General features: G+C 45.7%; 1 protein-coding gene across 1 annotated transcript in view; it reads left to right on the top strand.

Annotated features, from left to right (window-relative positions):
• Nucleotides 1–20,158, top strand: part of si:ch73-61d6.3 (occludin) — a 43,935-nt gene extending 23,777 nt beyond the window's left edge. Inside the window, exons 5-8 of the mRNA XM_055943748.1 lie at nucleotides 10,193–10,405; nucleotides 14,845–15,016; nucleotides 17,702–17,743; nucleotides 17,858–20,158. Of these exons, the coding sequence (XP_055799723.1) occupies nucleotides 10,193–10,405; nucleotides 14,845–15,016; nucleotides 17,702–17,743; nucleotides 17,858–17,959 (529 nt within the window). The 3' untranslated portion in view covers nucleotides 17,960–20,158. The remainder of the gene's footprint in view (nucleotides 1–10,192; nucleotides 10,406–14,844; nucleotides 15,017–17,701; nucleotides 17,744–17,857) is intronic.
• Nucleotides 20,159–20,686: the final 528 nt, after the last annotated feature.

Here is a 20,686-nt window from a genome sequence, read left to right as displayed (position 1 = left end):
AGCCTGCTTGTCCAAGAGCCGATGCTCCGGTGTCTATGGCGTGGGTGGCTGGTGTCTTGATGTAGAGGACCTGGAACATATCCCAGTCTGTAGTAGCAAAACAGTCTTGTAGCCTCAAGCCTGCTTCATTGGACCACTTCCATATTTATTGGATCAGTGGTACTTCCTGTTGGAGCTTTTGTTTGTAAACAGGAAACAGGAGAATAGAGTCATGGTCAGTTTTGCATAAGGAAGGACAAGGGAGGACTGTTTATGCATTTCTCTGGGTAGAATAAAAATGGTCTAGAGTTTTAGAACCTCTGGTTGGTAGACGTGAGGTAGACATGTTGGAAGACGTGTTGGTAGACGTGTTGGTAGACGTGTTGGTAGACGTGTTGGTAGACGTGAGGTAGACGTAGAGGTGAGGTAGACGTGTCGGTAGAGGTGAGGTAGACGTGTCGGTAGAGGTGAGGTAGACGTGAGGTAGACGTGTCGGTAGACGTGAGGTAGACGTGTTGGTAGAGGTGAGGTAGACGTGTTGGTAGAGGTGAGGTAGACGTGTTGGTAGAGGTGAGGTAGACGTGTTGGTAGAGGTGAGGTAGACGTGTTGGTAGAGGTGAGGTAGACGTGTTGGTAGAGGTGAGGTAGACGTGTTGGTAGAGGTGAGGTAGACGTGTTGGTAGAGGTGAGGTAGACGTGTTGGTAGAGGTGAGGTAGACGTGTTGGTAGAGGTGAGGTAGACGTGTTGGTAGAGGTGAGGTAGATGTGTTGGTAGAGGTGAGGTAGACGTGTTGGTAGAGGTGAGGTAGACGTGTTAGTAGACGTGTTGGTAGATGTGAGGTAGACGTGAGGTAGATGTGTAGGTAGACGTGAGGTAGACGTGTTGGTAGACGTGAGGTAGACGTGTTGGTAGACGTGAGGTAGACGTGTTGGTAGAAGTGAGGTAGACGTGAGGTAGACATGTTGGTAGATGTGTTGATAGAAGTGAGGTAGACGTGTTCGTAGAAGTGAGGTAGACGTGTTCGTAGAGGTGAGGTAGATGTGTTGGTAGAGGTGAGGTAGATGTGTTGGTAGAAGTGAGGTAGATGTGTTGGTAGACGTGAGGTAGATGTGTTGGTAGACGTGAGGTAGATGTGTTGGTAGACGTGAGGTAGATGTGTTGGTAGACGTGAGGTAGATGTGTTGGTAGACGTGAGGTAGATGTGTTGGTAGACGTGAGGTAGATGTGTTGGTAGACGTGAGGTAGACGTGTTGGTAGACGTGTTGGTAGAAGTGAGGTAGATGTGTTGGTAGAGGTGAGGTAGACGTGAGGTAGACGTGTTGGTAGACGTGAAGTAGACGTGTTGGTAGAGGTGAGGTAGACGTGTTGGTAGAGGTGAGGTAGACGTGTTGGTAGAGGTGAGGTAGACGTGTTGGTAGAGGTGAGGTAGACGTGTTGGTAGAGGTGAGGTAGACGTGTTGGTAGAGGTGAGGTAGACGTGTTGGTAGAGGTGAGGTAGACGTGTTGGTAGAGGTGAGGTAGACGTGTTGGTAGAGGTGAGGTAGACGTGTTGGTAGAGGTGAGGTAGACGTGCTGGTAGACGTGTTGGTAGAGGTGAGGTAGACGTGTTGGTAGAGGTGAGGTAGACGTGTTGGTAGAGGTGAGGTAGACGTGTTGGTAGAGGTGAGGTAGACGTGTTGGTAGAGGTGAGGTAGACGTGTTGGTAGAGGTGAGGTAGACGTGTTGGTAGAGGTGAGGTAGACGTGTTGGTAGAGGTGAGGTAGACGTGTTGGTAGAGGTGAGGTAGACGTGTTGGTAGAGGTGAGGTAGACGTGTTGGTAGAGGTGAGGTAGACGTGCTGGTAGACGTGTTGGTAGACGTGAGGTAGACGTGTTGGTAGAGGTGAGGTAGACGTGTTGGTAGAGGTGAGGTAGACGTGTTGGTAGAGGTGAGGTAGACGTGTTGGTAGAGGTGAGGTAGACGTGTTGGTAGAGGTGAGGTAGACGTGTTGGTAGAGGTGAGGTAGACGTGTTCGTAGAAGTGTTGGTAGACGTGTTCGTAGAAGTGTTGGTAGACGTGTTCGTAGAAGTGTTGGTAGACGTGTTCGTAGAAGTGTTGGTAGACGTGTTGGTAGAAGTGAGGTAGATGTGAGGTAGACATGTTGGTAGAGGTGAGGTAGACGTGTTAGTAGACGTGTTGGTAGATGTGAGGTAGACGTGAGGTAGATGTGTAGGTAGACGTGAGGTAGACGTGTTGGTAGACGTGAGGTAGACGTGTTGGTAGACGTGAGGTAGACGTGTTGGTAGAAGTGAGGTAGACGTGAGGTAGACATGTTGGTAGATGTGTTGGTAGAGGTGAGGTAGACGTGTTAGTAGACGTGTTGGTAGATGTGAGGTAGACGTGAGGTAGATGTGTAGGTAGACGTGAGGTAGACGTGTTGGTAGACGTGAGGTAGACGTGTTGGTAGACGTGAGGTAGACGTGTTGGTAGAAGTGAGGTAGACGTGAGGTAGACATGTTGGTAGATGTGTTGATAGAAGTGAGGTAGACGTGTTCGTAGAAGTGAGGTAGACGTGTTCGTAGAGGTGAGGTAGATGTGTTGGTAGAGGTGAGGTAGATGTGTTGGTAGACGTGAGGTAGATGTGTTGGTAGACGTGAGGTAGATGTGTTGGTAGACGTGAGGTAGATGTGTTGGTAGACGTGAGGTAGATGTGTTGGTAGACGTGAGGTAGATGTGTTGGTAGACGTGAGGTAGATGTGTTGGTAGACGTGAGGTAGATGTGTTGGTAGACGTGAGGTAGACGTGTTGGTAGAGGTGAGGTAGACGTGTTGGTAGAGGTGAGGTAGACGTGTTGGTAGAGGTGAGGTAGACGTGTTGGTAGAGGTGAGGTAGACGTGCTGGTAGACGTGTTGGTAGACGTGAGGTAGACGTGTTGGTAGACGTGAGGTAGACATGTTGGTAGAGGTGAGGTAGACGTGTTCGTAGAAGTGTTGGTAGACATGTTGGTAGAAGTGAGGTAGATGTGAGGTAGACATGTTGGTAGAGGTGAGGTAGACGTGTTAGTAGACGTGTTGGTAGATGTGAGGTAGACGTGAGGTAGACGTGTAGGTAGACGTGTAGGTAGACGTGTAGGTAGACGTGTAGGTAGACGTGAGGTAGACGTGTTGGTAGACGTGAGGTAGACGTGTTGGTAGAAGTGAGGTAGACGTGAGGTAGATGTGAGGTAGACATGTTGGTAGATGTGTTGATAGAAGTGAGGTAGACGTGTTCGTAGAAGTGAAGTAGACGTGTTCGTAGAAGTGAAGTAGACGTGTTCGTAGAGGTGAGGTAGATGTGTTGGTAGACGTGAGGTAGATGTGTTGGTAGACGTGAGGTAGACATGTTGGTAGACGTGAGGTAGATGTGTTGGTAGACGTGAGGTAGACATGTTGGTAGAGGTGAGGTAGACGTGTTGGTAGAAGTGAGGTAGATGTGAGGTAGACATGTTGGTAGACGTGTTGGTAGACGTGTTGGTAGATGTGAGGTAGACGTGAGGTAGACGTGTTGGTAGACGTGTTGGTAGACGTGTTGGTAGACGTGTTGGTAGACGTGAGGTAGACGTGTTGGTAGAAGTGAGGTAGACGTGAGGTAGACATGTTGGTAGACGTGAGGTAGACGTGTTGGTAGACGTGTTGGTAGACGTGTTGGTAGACGTGTTGGTAGACGTGTTGGTAGACGTGAGGTAGACGTGTTGGTAGACGTGTTGGTAGACGTGTTGGTAGACGTGTTGGTAGACGTGTTGGTAGACGTGAGGTAGACGTGAGGTAGACATGTTGGTAGACGTGAGGTAGACGTGTTGGTAGAAGTGAGGTAGACGTGAGGTAGACGTGTTGGTAGACGTGTTGGTAGACGTGTTGGTAGACGTGTTGGTAGACGTGTTGGTAGACGTGTTGGTAGACGTGTTGGTAGATGTGAGGTAGATGTGTTGGTAGACGTGAGGTAGATGTGTTGGTAGAGGTGAGGTAGATGTGTTGGTAGACGTGAGGTAGATGTGTTGGTAGACGTGAGGTAGATGTGTTGGTAGACGTGAGGTAGATGTGTTGGTAGACGTGAGGTAGATGTGTTGGTAGACGTGAGGTAGACGTGTTGGTAGAGGTGAGGTAGACGTGTTGGTAGAGGTGAGGTAGACGTGTTGGTAGAGGTGAGGTAGACGTGCTGGTAGACGTGTTGGTAGACGTGAGGTAGACGTGTTGGTAGACGTGAGGTAGACATGTTGGTAGAGGTGAGGTAGACGTGTTCGTAGAAGTGTTGGTAGACATGTTGGTAGAAGTGAGGTAGATGTGAGGTAGACATGTTGGTAGAGGTGAGGTAGACGTGTTAGTAGACGTGTTGGTAGATGTGAGGTAGACGTGAGGTAGACGTGTAGGTAGACGTGTAGGTAGACGTGTAGGTAGACGTGTAGGTAGACGTGAGGTAGACGTGTTGGTAGACGTGAGGTAGACGTGTTGGTAGAAGTGAGGTAGACGTGAGGTAGATGTGAGGTAGACATGTTGGTAGATGTGTTGATAGAAGTGAGGTAGACGTGTTGGTAGACGTGTTGGTAGACGTGTTGGTAGACGTGAGGTAGACGTGTTGGTAGACGTGTTGGTAGACGTGTTGGTAGACGTGTTGGTAGACGTGTTGGTAGACGTGAGGTAGACATGTTGGTAGAAGTGAGGTAGACGTGAGGTAGACGTGAGGTAGACGTGTTGGTAGACGTGTTGGTAGACGTGTTGGTAGACGTGTTGGTAGACGTGTTGGTAGACGTGTTGGTAGACGTGAGGTAGACGTGCTGGTAGAAGTGAGGTATACGTGTTGGTAGAAGTGAGGTAGACGTGTTGGTAGAAGTGAGGTAGACGTGTTGGTAGATGTGTTGGTAGATGTGAGGTAGACGTGCTGGTAGACGTGTTGGTAGAAGTGAGGTAGACGTGTTGGTAGAAGTGAGGTAGACATGTTGGTAGAAGTGAGGTAGACGTCTTGGTAGAAGTGAGGTAGACGTGTTGGTAGAAGTGAGGTAGACGTGTTGGTAGAAGTGAGGTAGACGTGTTGGTAGAAGTGAGGTAGACGTGTTGGTTGATGTGAGGGAGAACGGTTTTAAGTCTCCCCCTGTTAAAGTTTCCACCCACCAGAAACGCTGCCTCTGGGTAAGCGGTTTGTTTGTTTATGGCCCCATACAGTTCCTGGAGTATCAAAGTGGTGTTGGCTTGTGGAGGGATGTAGACAGCCGTGATAACTACGGATTAGAACTCTCTTTGTAGATAAAAGAGGGTACAGCTTACCCTTGGTGTATTCTATATCAGGTGAGCTAACCCATGGTGTATTCTATATCAGGTGAGCTAACCCATGGTGTATTCTATATCAGGTGAGCTAACCCATGGTGTATTCTATATCAGGTGAGCTAACCCATGGTGTATTCTATATCAGGTGAGCTAACCCATGGTGTATTCTATATCAGGTGAGCTAACCCATGGTGTATTCTATATCAGGTGAGCTAACCCATGGTGTATTCTATATCAGGTGAGCTAACCCATGGTGTATTCTATATCAGGTGAGCTAACCCATGGTGTATTCTATATCAGGTGAGCTAACCCATGGTGTATTCTATATCAGGTGAGCTAACCCATGGTGTATTCTATATCAGGTGAGCTAACCCATGGTGTATTCTATATCAGGTGAGCTAACCCATGGTGTATTCTATATCAGGTGAGCTAACCCATGGTGTATTCTATATCAGGTGAGCTAACCCATGGTGTATTCTATATCAGGTGAGCTAACCCATGGTGTATTCTATATCAGGTGAGCTAACCCATGGTGTATTCTATATCAGGTGAGCTAACCCATGGTGTATTCTATATCAGGTGAGCTAACCCATGGTGTATTCTATATCAGGTGAGCTAACCCATGGTGTATTCTATATCAGGTGAGCTAACCCATGGTGTATTCTATATCAGGTGAGCTAACCCATGGTGTATTCTATATCAGGTGAGCTAACCCATGGTGTATTCTATATCAGGTGAGCTAACCCATGGTGTATTCTATATCAGGTGAGCTAACCCATGGTGTATTCTATATCAGGTGAGCTAACCCATGGTGTATTCTATATCAGGTGAGCTAACCCATGGTGTATTCTATATCAGGTGAGCTAACCCATGGTGTATTCTATATCAGGTGAGCTAACCCATGGTGTATTCTATATCAGGTGAGCTAACCCATGGTGTATTCTATATCAGGTGAGCTAACCCATGGTGTATTCTATATCAGGTGAGCTAAAGCTCGAGATTTCCTTGACACTGGAAGCAACACACCAGTTGTTGTTTATGAAGAGGCACACTCCCGCTATTGTAGAGGCCGTCTTCGTCCGATCGTGCCGATGCATGGAGAAACCGAGTTCTACGTACATATCAAATCTAATTTTATTTGTCACATACGCGTGTTTAGCATGTTATTGCGGGTGTAGCGAAATGCATGTAGAAATGCTTATAGTAATCCAGCCACGTTTCTGCAACACATATAATATTGCTCTCTGATAGGAGACTCGCGAGTGAAGCTCGTCCATCTTATTCTCCGGTGACTGAACATTTGCCAATAGAATGCAGGGGAGTGCCGCAGGGGAGTGGCGGTCGATTTTCTCTTTGTTCCAGTCTCGCCAGGATGCCGGCCCACTTGCCACGTCTACGCCTGCAGCGTTTTGATAGCCAATGAAACAAAGGTCCGGTATGAACAAAGGAACAGCTGAGTCGGAGTTAAAGTGGGATTTGAAGTTAAATTGAGGTTTGTAACTGTCGATCTGATGTCCAGAAGTGCTTGGTGGTCACGTGATAATAGTAGGAACTTTCTGTACAAAAAAAAGTAAAGATAAACACGAAAAAGTCACTAAAGTCGGTTTGGAACTCGTAGGATGTGGCGCTTCTCCGTCGGAACCATCTTTCTTCTTTCTTAGAGAATATGGAACTGCATCTTGCACAACTCTATACAAATAAGAGAAAGTACTGTACTTCAGCTTGTAGGCTGTGTGTAACTGTTAAAGTAAAATTAGGTCTGTTTGAATGGGTTTACAATAACCTGCACCGTTCCTTCCTCCCTTCGTAATCACTGATCTGACACAATAGGGATGGGTGTGAGACAGGCTTCCAGTAAGTACCTTTCACCTATCCGCCGGGGATGTCAGATCATTGATAACTTTCAGGAAGGACGGAAAGGAACGACGCATGTTAAACGTTTACGGACAGACGCCCTTCTCTGTCAGAGTTACACATGCCAGGTCAGGTGCTTGGTCACATGCCAGGTCAAGTTCTTGGTCACTTGCCAGTTCAAGTGGTCTTATTTGGTCTTATTTGCAAATGGGTGCACAAGACCTGGTGCAGTGAAGTAAACAATGCCTCTATCAGGCCATAAGTCAAACAAAAGCTACTTCATGAAGTCCAGTGCCTGGGACAGGAGAGTACTGTATCAACCGCCCTCGGAAGTATCATGGAAAGTCAACACACACATCTATATACTGCTCATTAAGAGTTGAGGCTTATACATATTTAGAACAGTTATTGGAACAATAATAATGGATACATGCTTATAAATTATTATAAACAAATCAATTAGACTGAATAAGAAATATTGTAGCTCTCACCATATATCATTGCAACCCTTTTTGATGCTTTATAAACTTATTAAAAAAACAGAAACACCCCTTTTTCAGGAGCTTGTCTTTTCAAAGATAATTCATAAAAATCCAAATAACTTCACAGATCTTCATTGTAAAGGGTTTAAACACTGTTTCCCATGCTTGTTCAATGAACCATAAACAATGAATGAACATGCACCTGTGGAACGGTCGTTAAGACACTAACAGCTTACAGACGGTAGGCAATTAAGGTCACAGTTATGAAAACTCAGGACACTAAAGCGGTCTTTCTCCTTACTCTGAAAAACACCAAAAGAAAGATGCCCAGGCTCCCTGCTCATCTGCGTGAATGTGCCTTAGGCACGCTGCAAGGAGGCATGAGGACTGCAGATGTGGCCAGGGCAATAAATTGCAATGTCCATACTGTGAGACGCCTAAGACAGCGCTACAGGGAGACAGGATGAACAACTGATCGTCCTCGCAGTGGCAGACCACGTGTAACAACACCTGCACACAATCGGTACATCTGAACATCACACCTGCAGGACAGGTACAGGGTGGCAACAACAACTGCCTGAGTTACATCAGGAACGCACAATCCCTCCATCAGTGCTCAGACTGTCCGCAATAGGCTGAGAGAGGATGGACTGGGGGCTTGTAGGCCTGTCGTAAGGCAGGTCCTCACCAGACATCACCGGCAACAACGCCGCCTATGGGCACAAACCCGACAGGACTGGCAAAAGTGCTCTTCACTGACGAGTCGTTTTTGTCTCACTAGTGTTGATGGTCGGATTCTCGTTTATCGTCGAAGGAATGAGCGTTACACCGAGGCCTGTATTCTGGAGTGGGATCGATTTGGAGGTGGAGGGTCTGTCGTGGTCTGGGGCGGTGTGTCACAGCATCGTCGGACTGAGCTTGTTGTCATTGCAGGGAATCTCAATGCTGTGCGTTACAGGGAAGACATCCTCCTCCCTCATGTGGTACCCTTCCTGCAGGCTCATCCTGACATTACCCTCCAGCATGACAATGCCACCAGCCATTCTGCTCATTCTGTGCGTGATTTCCTGCAAGACAGGAATGTCAGTGTTCTGCCATGGCCAGCGAAGAGCCCGGATCTCAATCCCATTGAGCACGTCCGGGATCTGTTGGATCGGAGGGTAAGGGCTAGGGCCATTCCCCCCAGAAATGTCCGGGAACTTGCAGATGCCTTGGTGGAAGAGTGGGCTAACATCTCACAGCAAAAACTGGCAAATATGGTGCAGTCCATGAGGAGGAGATGCACTGCAGTACTTAATGCAGCTCGTGGCCACACCAGATTGTCACGATCGTCTTCTTGAGAAAGAGAGGACCAAGGCGCAGCGCGTGAAAAATACATCTTCTTTAATGAAGGAAAAAACAAACACTTACAAAATGAACAAAACAAACGATCGTGAAGCTAAACAGAACTAAGTGCACACATGCAACATAGAACATAGACAATTACCCACAAAACCCAAATGCCTATGGCTGCCTTAAATATGGCTCTCAATCAGAGACAATAAACCACAGCTGTCTCTAATTGAGAACCAATCTAGGCAGCCATAGACATACAAACACCTAGACAAGACACTGACCCATTAAACGTACAAACCCCTAGACAAACCAAAACACATACATTCCCCATGTCACACCCTGACCTAACTAAAATAATAAAGGAAACAAAGAATACTAAGGCCAGGGCGTGACACAGATATTGACTGTTACTTTTTTGACCCCCCCCCCCCTTTGTTCAGGGACACATTATTCCATTTCTGTTTGTCACATGTCTGTGGAACTTGTTCAGTTTATGTCTCAGTTGTTGAATCTTGTTAGGTTCATACAAATATTTACACATGTTAAGTTTGCTGAAAATAAACACAGTTGACAGTGAGAGGACGTTTTTTGTTGTTGCTGAGTTTATGTAATGTTGATAAAACTAAAAGTCCTGCTTCATAAACAGAGGAATGCTAGCCTCAAGACTTTCCCGACCTTGCTAGTTTATGTTATATGGTGCTCTGCTGTAATATCGTAGCCACTTCCACTGAGCCTTGAGGTGAAACCTTAAATCCCTTCTAACTCAACAGTGAACTTCTCTTCCCCTCCTATTATTAAGGAAATCCGGAGTCTGTCTCTTCCATTTGTCCAGTGGTTTCGGTGACTTGTGATCAGTTATATTCTTGTACTTCATTGTCGTTTTCCCCTTTAAGTGGATCAGAAACCATAGGAAGGTCATGGCTGATATGTTCTTGGTTGTATGTGACAAGAAACTAAGGCCATGTCTAAGGTCATAGAAACTAAAGTCAAAACGAAGGTAATTTTTTGTACATAGAGCAGAGTTATTCAGGTATTCGGAGTATTTTTGGTAGAAAGAACAGAGGTATTCAGGTATTCAGAATTGTTGGTACATAGTGCAGATGTATTCAGAGTGTTTTTGGTATTCAGAGGTTTTCAGGTATTCAGAGGGCTTTTGGTACATAGAGCAGATGTATTCAGGTTTTCAGAGTGTCTACCATGTTATATTTACATTTTACATTACATTCATTGTTGAGTTTATATTGAATGTTATTGTTCTACCTTAGGTATTCGGAGCATCTGGCTAGCCGTCCCTCGGACCAGCCCTCCCAGGGGGCCAGTTCCAGCCCCTCTGAGGAGGCAGGGGGGGTCCGGAAGCCCTCTGCCAACAGGGGGAAGAGGCGCCGGCGCAACCCTGAGCTGGATGAATCTCAGTACGAAACAGAGTACACCACGGGAGGAGAGACTGGCAACGAACTGGACCCAGAGGAGTGGGAGAGGTGAGACACACAGGGAGGCATGAACATACACATACACACGTACAAATGTATTACACACATGACTAACTCGCTTTTGATTAAAGCATCTGCTAAATGGCATATATTATACATTATTATATCACACAAATTGGCAGGCACGTTCACGCACACACACACATGCGCGCGCAGGCAGGCATATTCACACACACACACACACACACACACACACACACACACACACACACACACACACACACACACACACACACACACACACACACACACACACACACACACACGTTCACACTCACTCACACACACACACACATACACACACACACACATACACACACACACACACACACACACACACACACACACACACACACACACACACACACATACACACACATACACACACACACACACACACATACACACACACACACATACACACACACACACACACACACACACACACACACATACACACACACACACACACACACACACACACATACACACACACACACATACACACACACACACACACACACACACACACACACGTTCACACTCACTCACACACACTTGCAACAATGCAATGGTAGTGTGGGAGGTTAGACACACATGGCAAGCACTCATACACACGTAATCACACACACACACAAACACTAGAGCCATATTAGTCTGAGATTTTACACACGCGCGCACACACACACACCCAGTACACACTTAGAAAAAAAGGTGTTATCGAGAACTTGAATAACCCTTTTTGAATAACCCTTTTTGTTTCCAGGTAGAACACTTTCGGTTCCAGGTAGAACCCTTTTGGGTTCCATGTAGAACCCTTTCCACAGAGGGTTCTACATGGAACCCAAAAGAGTTCTACATGGGACCCAAAAGGGTTCTACCAGAAACCAAAATGCGTTCTACCTGGAACCAAAAAGTGTTCTCCTATGGGGACAGCTGAAGAACCGCTTTGGAACCCTTTTTTCTAACAGTATAGCAGTCTGGACTGGTCTTGTTTGGTCCAGTACAGTAACTAATCTCTACTGGCATGCCATTCCACATGAGGTTGTAATTGAAAATAATGAGAGAATTGGGCCAAAGGTTTAAGGTGTGGGGGTCAGTTGTGAGTAGGTCGTTAGTGAGAGAGCTGCATCCACCTCCCCTATGCCTTTCCTCTCCTTGAGACTGAGAGGGCCCTGGTGAGAGAATTGGGATCTTAAAACCATTGTTTGACTGGTGTAAAACAGAAGATATGAAGCCCTGGCTTGCTGTACTGTGTATTACAGGAGCACTTAATTCCTGTAATGGTCGAGAAGTGACCAAAAAGAAAGCGGAGCTTCTCGTTGAAATATGCTGAGTGTACAGCAAGACAGAATATGACCCTAATACTGTTGATCATAGTACATTTGAATTATATTGATCAAATTCACTATATGACCAAAAGTATGTGGACAATTACACGTCTAACATCTCATTACAAAATCATGGGCATTAATATGGAGTTGGTCCCGTCTTTGCTGCTGTAACAGCCTCCACTCTTATGGGAAGGCTTTCCACTAGATGTTGGAACATTACTGCTATAACAGCCTCCACTCTTCTAGGAAGGCTTTCCACTAGATGTTGGAACATTGCTGCTATAACAGTCTCCACTCTTCTAGGAAGGCTTTCCACTAGATGTTGGAACATTGCTGAGGGGACTTACTTGCATTCAGCCACAAGAGCATTAGTGATGTCGAGCACTGATGTTGGGCGATTAGGTCTGGCTCGCAGTTGGTGTTCCAATTCATCCCAAAAGTGCTTGATGGGGTTGAGGTCAGGGCTCTGTGCAGTGCAGTCAAGTTCTTCCAAACTGATCTCGACAAACCATTTCTGTATGGACCTCGCTTTGTGCACAGGGCATTGTCATGCTGAAACAGGAAAGGGCCTTCCCTAAATTGTTGCCACAAAGTTGGAAGCACAGAATTGTCCAGAATGTCATTGTATGCTGTAGTGTAAACATTTCCCTTCACTAGAACTAAGGGGCCTAGCCCAAACCATGAAAAACAGCCCCAGACAATTCTTCTTCTTCCACCAAACTTAACAGTTGGCACTTGGGGCAGGTAGCGTTCTCCTGGCATCCGGCAAACCCAGATTTGTCCATCAGACTGCCAGATGGTGAAGCGTGATTCATCACTCCAGAGAGCGCGTTTCCACTGCTCCAGAGTCCAATGGTGGCTAGCTTTACACCACTCCAGCCGACGCTCGGCATTGCACATGGTGATCTTAGGCTTGTGTGCGGCTACTCAGCCATGGAAACCCATTTCATGAAGCTCCCGACAAACAGTTATTGTGCTGACGTTGCTTCCAGAGGCAGTTTGGAACTCGGTAGTGAGTGTTGTAACTGAGGACAGACGATTTTTACACGCTACGCTCTTCAGCACTCGGTGGTCCCGTTCTATGAGCTTGTGTGGCCTACCACTTTATGGCTGAGCCGTTGGTGCTCCTAGACGTTTCCATTGCACAATAACAGCACTTACAATTGACTGGGGCACCTCTAGCAGGGCAGAAATTTGACGAACTGACTTGTTGGAAAGGTGGCATCCTATGACGGTGCCACGTTAAAAGTCACTGAGCTCTTCAGTAAGGCAATTCTACTGCCAGTGTTTGTCTATGGAGATTGCATGCTTAATTTTATACACCTGTCAGCAACAGGTGTGGCTGAAATAGCCAAATCCACTAAGTTGAGGGGGGGTCCACATACTGTTGTGTATATACAGTTGAAGTCGGAGTCATTAAAACTCGTTTTTCAACCACTCCACAAATTTCTTGTTAAACAAACTATAGTTTTGGCAAGTCGGTTAGGACATATACTTTGTGCATGACACAAATAATTTTTCCAACAATTGTTTACAGACAGATTATTTCACGTATAATTCATTGTATCACAATTCCAGTGGGTCAGAAGTTACATACACTAAATTGACTGTGCCTTTAAACAGCTTGGAAAATTGAAAATTATGTCATGGCTTTAGAAGCTTCTGATAGCCTAATTGACATAATTTGAGTCAATTGGAGGTGCACCTGTGGATGTATTTCAAGGCCTACCTTCAAACTCATTGTCTCTTTGCTTGACATCATGGGAAAATCAAAAGAAATTAGCCAAGACCTCAGAAAAAAAATTGTAGACCTCCACAAGTCTGATTCATCCATTGGAGCAATTTCCAAATTCCTGAAGGTACCACGTTCATCTGTACAAACAATAGTACGCAAGTATAAACACCATGGGACCACACAGCCGTCATACCGCTCAGGAAGAAGAGGCGTTCTGTCTCCTAGAGATGAACGTACTTTAGTGCGAAAAGTACAAATCAATCACAGAACAACAGCAAAGACCCATGTGAAGATGCTGGAGGAAACAGGTACAAAGTATCTATATCCACAGTAAAACGAGTCCTATATCGACATAACCTGAAAAGTCTCTCAGCAAGGAAGCTCCAAAACCTCCAAAACCTGCTCCAAAACCGGCAGAAAAAAGACAGACTACGGTTTGCAACTGCACATGGGAACAAAGATGATACTTTTTGGAGAAATGTCCTCTGGTCTGATGAAACAAAACTAGAACTGTTTGGCCATAATGACCATTGTTATGTTTGGAGGAATAATGGGGATGCTTGCAAGCTGAAGAACACCATCCCAACCGTGAAGCACGGGGGTGGCAGCATCATGTTGTGGGGGTGCTTTGCTGCAGAAGGGACTGGTGCACTTCACAAAATAGATGGCATCATGAGGCAGGAAAATGATCTAGATATATTGAAGCAACATCTCAAGACATCAGTCAGGAAGTTAAAACTTGGTCGCAAATGGGTTTTCAAAATGGACAATGACCCCAAGCATACTTCAAAAATTGTGTCAAAATGGCTTAAGTTCAACAAAGTCAAGGTATTGGAGTGGCCATCACAAAGCCCTAACCTCAATCCCGTAAAAAATGTGTGAGCAGTACTGAAAAGGCGTGTGCGAGCAAGGCGTACAAACCTGACTCAGTTACACCAGCTCTGTCAGGAGGAATGGGACAAAATTCACCCAACTTATTGTGGGAAGCTTGTGGAAGGCTACCCTAAACGTTTGACTCAAGTTAAACAATTGAAAAGCAATGCTACCAAATACTAATTGAGTGTATGGAAACTTCTGACCCACTGGGAATGTGATGAAAGAAATAAAAGCTGAAATAAATAATTCTCTCTACTATTATTCTGACATTTCACATTCTTAAAATAAAGTGGTGATCTTAACTGACTTAAGACAGGGAATTTTTACTAGGATTAAATGTCAGGAATTGTGAAAAACTGATTTTACATGTATTTGGCTAAAGTGTATGTAAACTTCTGACTTCAACTGTATAGTGTATGTGTAAACAATGTCTAACAATATTCTCTGACTTCGTCTATCTCTCTCTCTCTCTCCCCCCTCAGCGTCTACCCAGAGATAACGTCAGACAGCCAGCGGCAGGAGTACAAGAGGGAGTTTGATGCCGACCTGAGGGAGTACAAACACTTGTGTGCTGAGATGGATGACATCAGTGACCAGATGAACAAACTCAGCAGGCAGCTGGACACACTGGACGAGACCTCCGCCCAGTACCAGGTGGGAGACCAGTGGAGGCTTGTGTCAATGTAGTATTTACATATATTTTTTTTAAATGTTATGTTATTATTTTTGAGAGTACAGCGGGAATTGTGGAGAGAGAGACAGACAGTAGGGTCATAGAGAGAGGGTGGAGACAGACAGTAGGGTCATAGAGAGAGGGTGGAGACAGACAGTAGGGTCATAGAGAGAGGGTGGAGACAGACAGTAGGGTCATAGAGAAAGGGTGGAGACAGACAGTAGGGTCATAGAGAGAGGGTGGAGACAGACAGTAGGGTCATAGAGAGAGGGTGGAGACAGACAGTAGGGTCATAGAGAGAGGGTGGAGACAGACAGTAGGGTCATAGAGAGAGGGTGGAGACAGACAGTAGGGTCATAGAGAGAGGGTGGAGACAGACAGTAGGGTCATAGAGAGAGGGTGGAGACAGACAGTAGGGTCATAGAGAGAGGGTGGAGACAGACAGTAGGGTCATAGAGAGAGGGTGGAGACAGACAGTAGGGTCATAGAGATAGGGTGGAGACAGACAGTAGGGTCATAGAGAGAGGGTGGAGACAGACAGTAGGGTCATAGAGAGAGGGTGGAGACAGACAGTAGGGTCATAGAGAGAGGGTGAAGACAGACAGTAGGGTCATAGAGAGAGGGTGGAGACAGACAGTAGGGTCATGGACAGACAGTAGGGTCATGGACAGACAGTAGGGTCATGGACAGACAGTAGGGTCATGGACAGACAGTAGGGTCATAGACAGACAGTAGGGTCATAGACAGTAGGGTCATACACAGACAGTAGGGTCATAGACAGACAGAAGGGTCATAGACAGACAGTAGGGTCATAGACAGACAGTAGGGTCATAGACAGACAGTAGGGTCATAGACAGACAGTAGGGTCATAGACAGACAGTAGGGTCATAGACAGTAGGGTCATGGACAGACAGTAGGGTCATAGACAGACAGTAGGGTCATAGACAGACAGTAGGGTCATAGACATACAGTAGGGTCATAGACAGACAGTAGGGTCATAGAGAGAGGGTGGAGACAGACAGTAGGGTCATAGAGAGAGGGTGGAGACAGACAGTAGGGTCATAGAGAGAGGGTGGAGACAGACAGTAGGGTCATAGACAGACAGTAGGGTCATAGACAGACAGTAGGGTCATAGACAGACAGTAGGGTCATAGACAGACAGTAGGGTCATAGACAGACAGAAGGGTCATAGACAGACAGTAGGGTCATAGACAGACAGTAGGGTCATAGACAGACAGTAGGGTCATAGACAGTAGGGTCATAGAGAGAGGGTGGAGACAGACAGTAGGGTCATAGAGAGAGGGTGGAGACAGACAGTAGGGTGATAGAGAGAGGGTGGAGACAGACAGTAGGGTCATAGAGAGAGGGTGGAGACAGACAGTAGGGTCATGAACAGAGAGAAGGGTCATACACAGACAGTAGGGTCATAGACAGACAGTAGGGTCATAGACAGACAGTAGGGTCATAGACAGACAGTAGGGTCATAGACAGACAGTAAGGTCATAGACAGACAGTAGGGTCATAGACAGACAGTAGGGTCATAGACAGACAGTAGGGTCATAGACAGACAGTAGGGTCATGGACAGACAGTAGGGTTATGGACAGACAGTAGGGTCATACACAGACAGGAGGGTCATAGACAGACATTAGGGTCATAGACAGACAGGTGGGTCATAGACAGACAGTAGGGTCATAGACAGACAGGTGGGTCATACACAGACAGTAGGGTCATGGACAGACAGTAGGGTCATACACAGACAGGTGGGTCATACACAGACAGTAGGGTCATAGACAGACAGTAGGGTCATAGACAGTAGGGTCATAGAGAGAGGGTGGAGACAGACAGTAGGGTCATAGAGAGAGGGTGGAGACAGACAGTAGGGTCATAGAGAGAGGGTGGAGACAGACAGTAGGGTCATAGACAGTAGGGTCATGAACAGACAGTAGGGTCATAGACAGTAGGGTCATAGACAGTAGGGTCATAGACAGTAGGGTCATAGACAGTAGGGTCATAGACAGACAGTAGGGTCATAGACAGACAGTAGGGTCATACACAGACAGTAGGGTCATACACAGACAGTAGGGTCATAGAGAGAGGGTGGAGACAGACAGTAGGGTCATACACAGACAGTAGGGTCATACACAGACAGTAGGGTCATACACAGACAGTAGGGTCATAGACAGACAGTAGGGTCATACACAGACAGTAGGGTCATACACAGACAGTAGGGTCATACACAGACAGTAGGGTCATAGAGAGAGGGTGGAGACAGACAGTAGGGTCATACACAGACAGTAGGGGTGGAGACAGACAGTAGGGCCATAGACAGTATGGTCATAGACAGACAGTAGGGTCATAGACAGACAGTAGGGTCATAGACAGACAGTAGGGTCATAGACAGACAGTAGGGTCATAGACAGACAGTATGGTCATAGAGAGACAGCAGGGTCATAGACTGAGGGTGGAGACAGACAGAGGGTGGAGGTGGGGCTACAACCCCTGTCGCCAGGGGCCATATGTGTGTCCGGATGGTGGAGGCTGGTGTCAATTTAAATGGGAGGACAAGCTCAATACTATGAGCTCTCCTTCCTTCACCAGCCTCCACTGAGATACACACTTAGAACCAGGGAGAAATACTTATTATTCTCCTCATTCTTTACTTCAGGTTGTGGCAGAGGAATATAATCGACTGAAAGACGTTAAGAGGGTGAGCAGACATTTCTATGAAATCCCATACATTATAAAGAATGAACCTTTATCACCCCATGATGGAGAATAGACGATGAAACAAATGATCTGTTTTCTCTCTGCTCCTCCCCAGACACCAGACTACCAGGCTAAGAAGCTGGAGTGTCGCAAGTTGAGACACAAACTGTTCCATGTCAAACGTGTGGTCAAGGCCTACGACAAGAGCCTTTCTTAAAGCCGCGCTCTCCCTCCAACCCTGTCCACCCTCTCCTATGTCGTCATGACAACACCACACTCCTGGACTAAGACTATGCAGAAACACTAAGATTATGTAGAATGTTGAAAACCAAAGCTCCCTTCTTGGCATTTACACACACACACACACACACACACACACACACACACACACACACACACACACACACACACACACACACACGACATGGTTATGTGATTCCTTCTGCCTCGATTAATTTCAGACCAGTTCTCTACTCTATGTGGATTGCTTCACAGACACTATCGTGCACTGTGGCGTTGAAAGACTATATTCATAATACTTCACACGTAACACATAGCCCACTAGCACTGCCATATTCCTAACTGTGCCTAGTAAGTAACATTGTTGTACATGCTTGCCTTGAAACACTGCAGCCTATTTGACTGGATGGGTGTGGTTATAAAAGGTCACTTCAATGTCGTTTCACCTGAGGTGGTCTGTGATAAAGGCATTGGGCCTTTGCTGGTTCCTGTTTGCATTGTTTTATCTCCACAGATAAGGCAGTATCACTGAGTGTGGAAAAGGGCGAGTCATGCACCTAACCTACTAGAACAAACCCGTGCTGTGTGCTTCAAGCACTCCACAAAAGAAAGCTACAACACCCACTCTTTTCTCTTACAAAGGACTGAATTCTACCTTATATTATGACATTTGGAGGACCTGCAGTATGTGAACACTCTCGGAGCTGCGTTCGTAAATTCGGTCTGGCTATCAACCCCGATTTCAGAGCACTCTAGTCTGTGTGCCAGAGCGCAAACAACTGACAACTGTTGAACATGGCTGGTGTCAGTAAACGTCGGTAAAAAAGGCGTAATTAAATTGTTGCCAGTAGCACAGTTAGTCACCAACTGGGTAACATGAAAACAGCCTAACCAGCTCTGCCAGGGCGAGTCAAGTGGTCAGAGTGAGCTGTTCTCTCATACGTGTCTGGAAGTAGCTAGCAAGCTAGCCAACGTTAGCCAGTTAGTTTGGGAGCTTGACCGCCATTGCGAGGTCAGAATACACGGAACAACCGTAGTCCTCGGCCACAGCGTCCAGTGTGCTTCTCTGAACGCTCCGACGAGAGCGAAACGCTCAGAATGTACGAACTGACACTCTTGACAACACCGCACTCTGAACGTACTCGGGCATTCCAGATTGAATTTACGAACACACCCTCTGTGGTGTATTGCCATGACAACCTCAATGTTATGTTTGAGAAAAGTAGGGCTATGTTTGCAACATTGTCAGTGAAATTAGTATTGTACTGTGTCTGCAGATAATTTCCAATATCACCATCTAGACTTCTTCTAAATATGTTGTCCATTGTGATTAACTGTATATTTTGTATATATTTTGGAGTTAAACAGGATTTAAATGGTGAAGTATTTACTAATAACACAGGATCAAGAGGAACAAAACGCTTTGTATTTGTCCTAGGCATTCTTCATGTTAGGAGCCGTCTATCTGAATTCATACCACGTTAACGAGCCAGTCAGAACTAGGAAACGCGGACATTTCCGACTTGCTAACTGGTTGAACGTGGCACGTGTATAACTTCAACCAGTTAGCAAGTCGGACATTTCTGAGTTTCCTAGTTCCGATGAGTACATGAACGCGGCGATATAGTGACATTTTGTACTTACTGAAGAGACAAATGAACTGTTGTCCAGGGTGTTTTCTCAGTGGTCATTCACAATGCACTGATGCTATGCACATATTAACCAATGACAGGTGCAGTATTTTACGAACAATATTTGTCTCATCATGTGCTCTTTAAACACTGTGGGAAGCATGCATCAATGTGGGAAATACAGTATATCAATAAGCTCAACTCTGATTTGATTTCTCTGCTGTGATATAATGATTATGATTATGTGTTGTTGTCACTGCTCCGCTAATACACACCTTCTGCAAGGGAATGCTTCTCAATGTCAGTTCAATTATTTACAGCTATTTGGATTATTTGTTATTCATTTCTATTTTCTGTGATTGAACTGAGGTTTTTGAAGAACAGATTTTTGTCTTCTCCCTGTTTGAGTCCTTTATTTTTATATGCATTTATTTCCTTTCATGTTACTGTAAAATCTCTTGTAAAAAGGCATAATTTCTAAAACGTATTGATTGCCATGAAAAAAATAAACTTCTGTAATTCTGTAACAACGGTAATGTAACAAATACAGTGTCTAGGATCCCTTTCCTTTCTCCTACTGCCATCTAATACCATACTGCTGTTCAAGTTACCAGCTTGTTAGCCAGCTAAACATGACTGGACTAGGCTGTTTATTATCAAACAAATATCTAGCAGCCTGCAAGTAGAAGGGGAAACATTCAGGTCTAGCTCCGGTAATACAGTATATCATAGCTTTTGAATGGTTTTCTGCATGGTAAAGTCTGCATAATCAGACATGCTCATGGTTCTCACAGGTAAGGTGCAATTGAGCGGTCGCTACCTCACTCTTCAGTGAAGAGGAAATTCAGCAAATCTTGGAGGACAGCGGGGGAGAATCTCAATTGGATTTTCCTCGACACCTTGCAACCTCTTCTCTGTCCTCTTCTAGCCTCCTTTTGAAAGATACTTACATATTTTTCAATTATCGATCAGATTTTCACAACTCATTTACCAATCACATGTCTTGTCTTCCGATTTACTTTTTCACCTGTAAACCTCTGGTGAAGACAAAGGCTCCCGATGCGTTGTTATCA

Source organism: Salvelinus fontinalis, chromosome 14, assembly GCF_029448725.1.
Source record: "Salvelinus fontinalis isolate EN_2023a chromosome 14, ASM2944872v1, whole genome shotgun sequence".
In the NCBI taxonomy this organism is placed as follows: domain Eukaryota; kingdom Metazoa; phylum Chordata; class Actinopteri; order Salmoniformes; family Salmonidae; genus Salvelinus; species Salvelinus fontinalis.
Note: the sequence above shows the minus strand (reverse complement) of the source record. Positions and strands in the feature narration are given on the sequence as shown.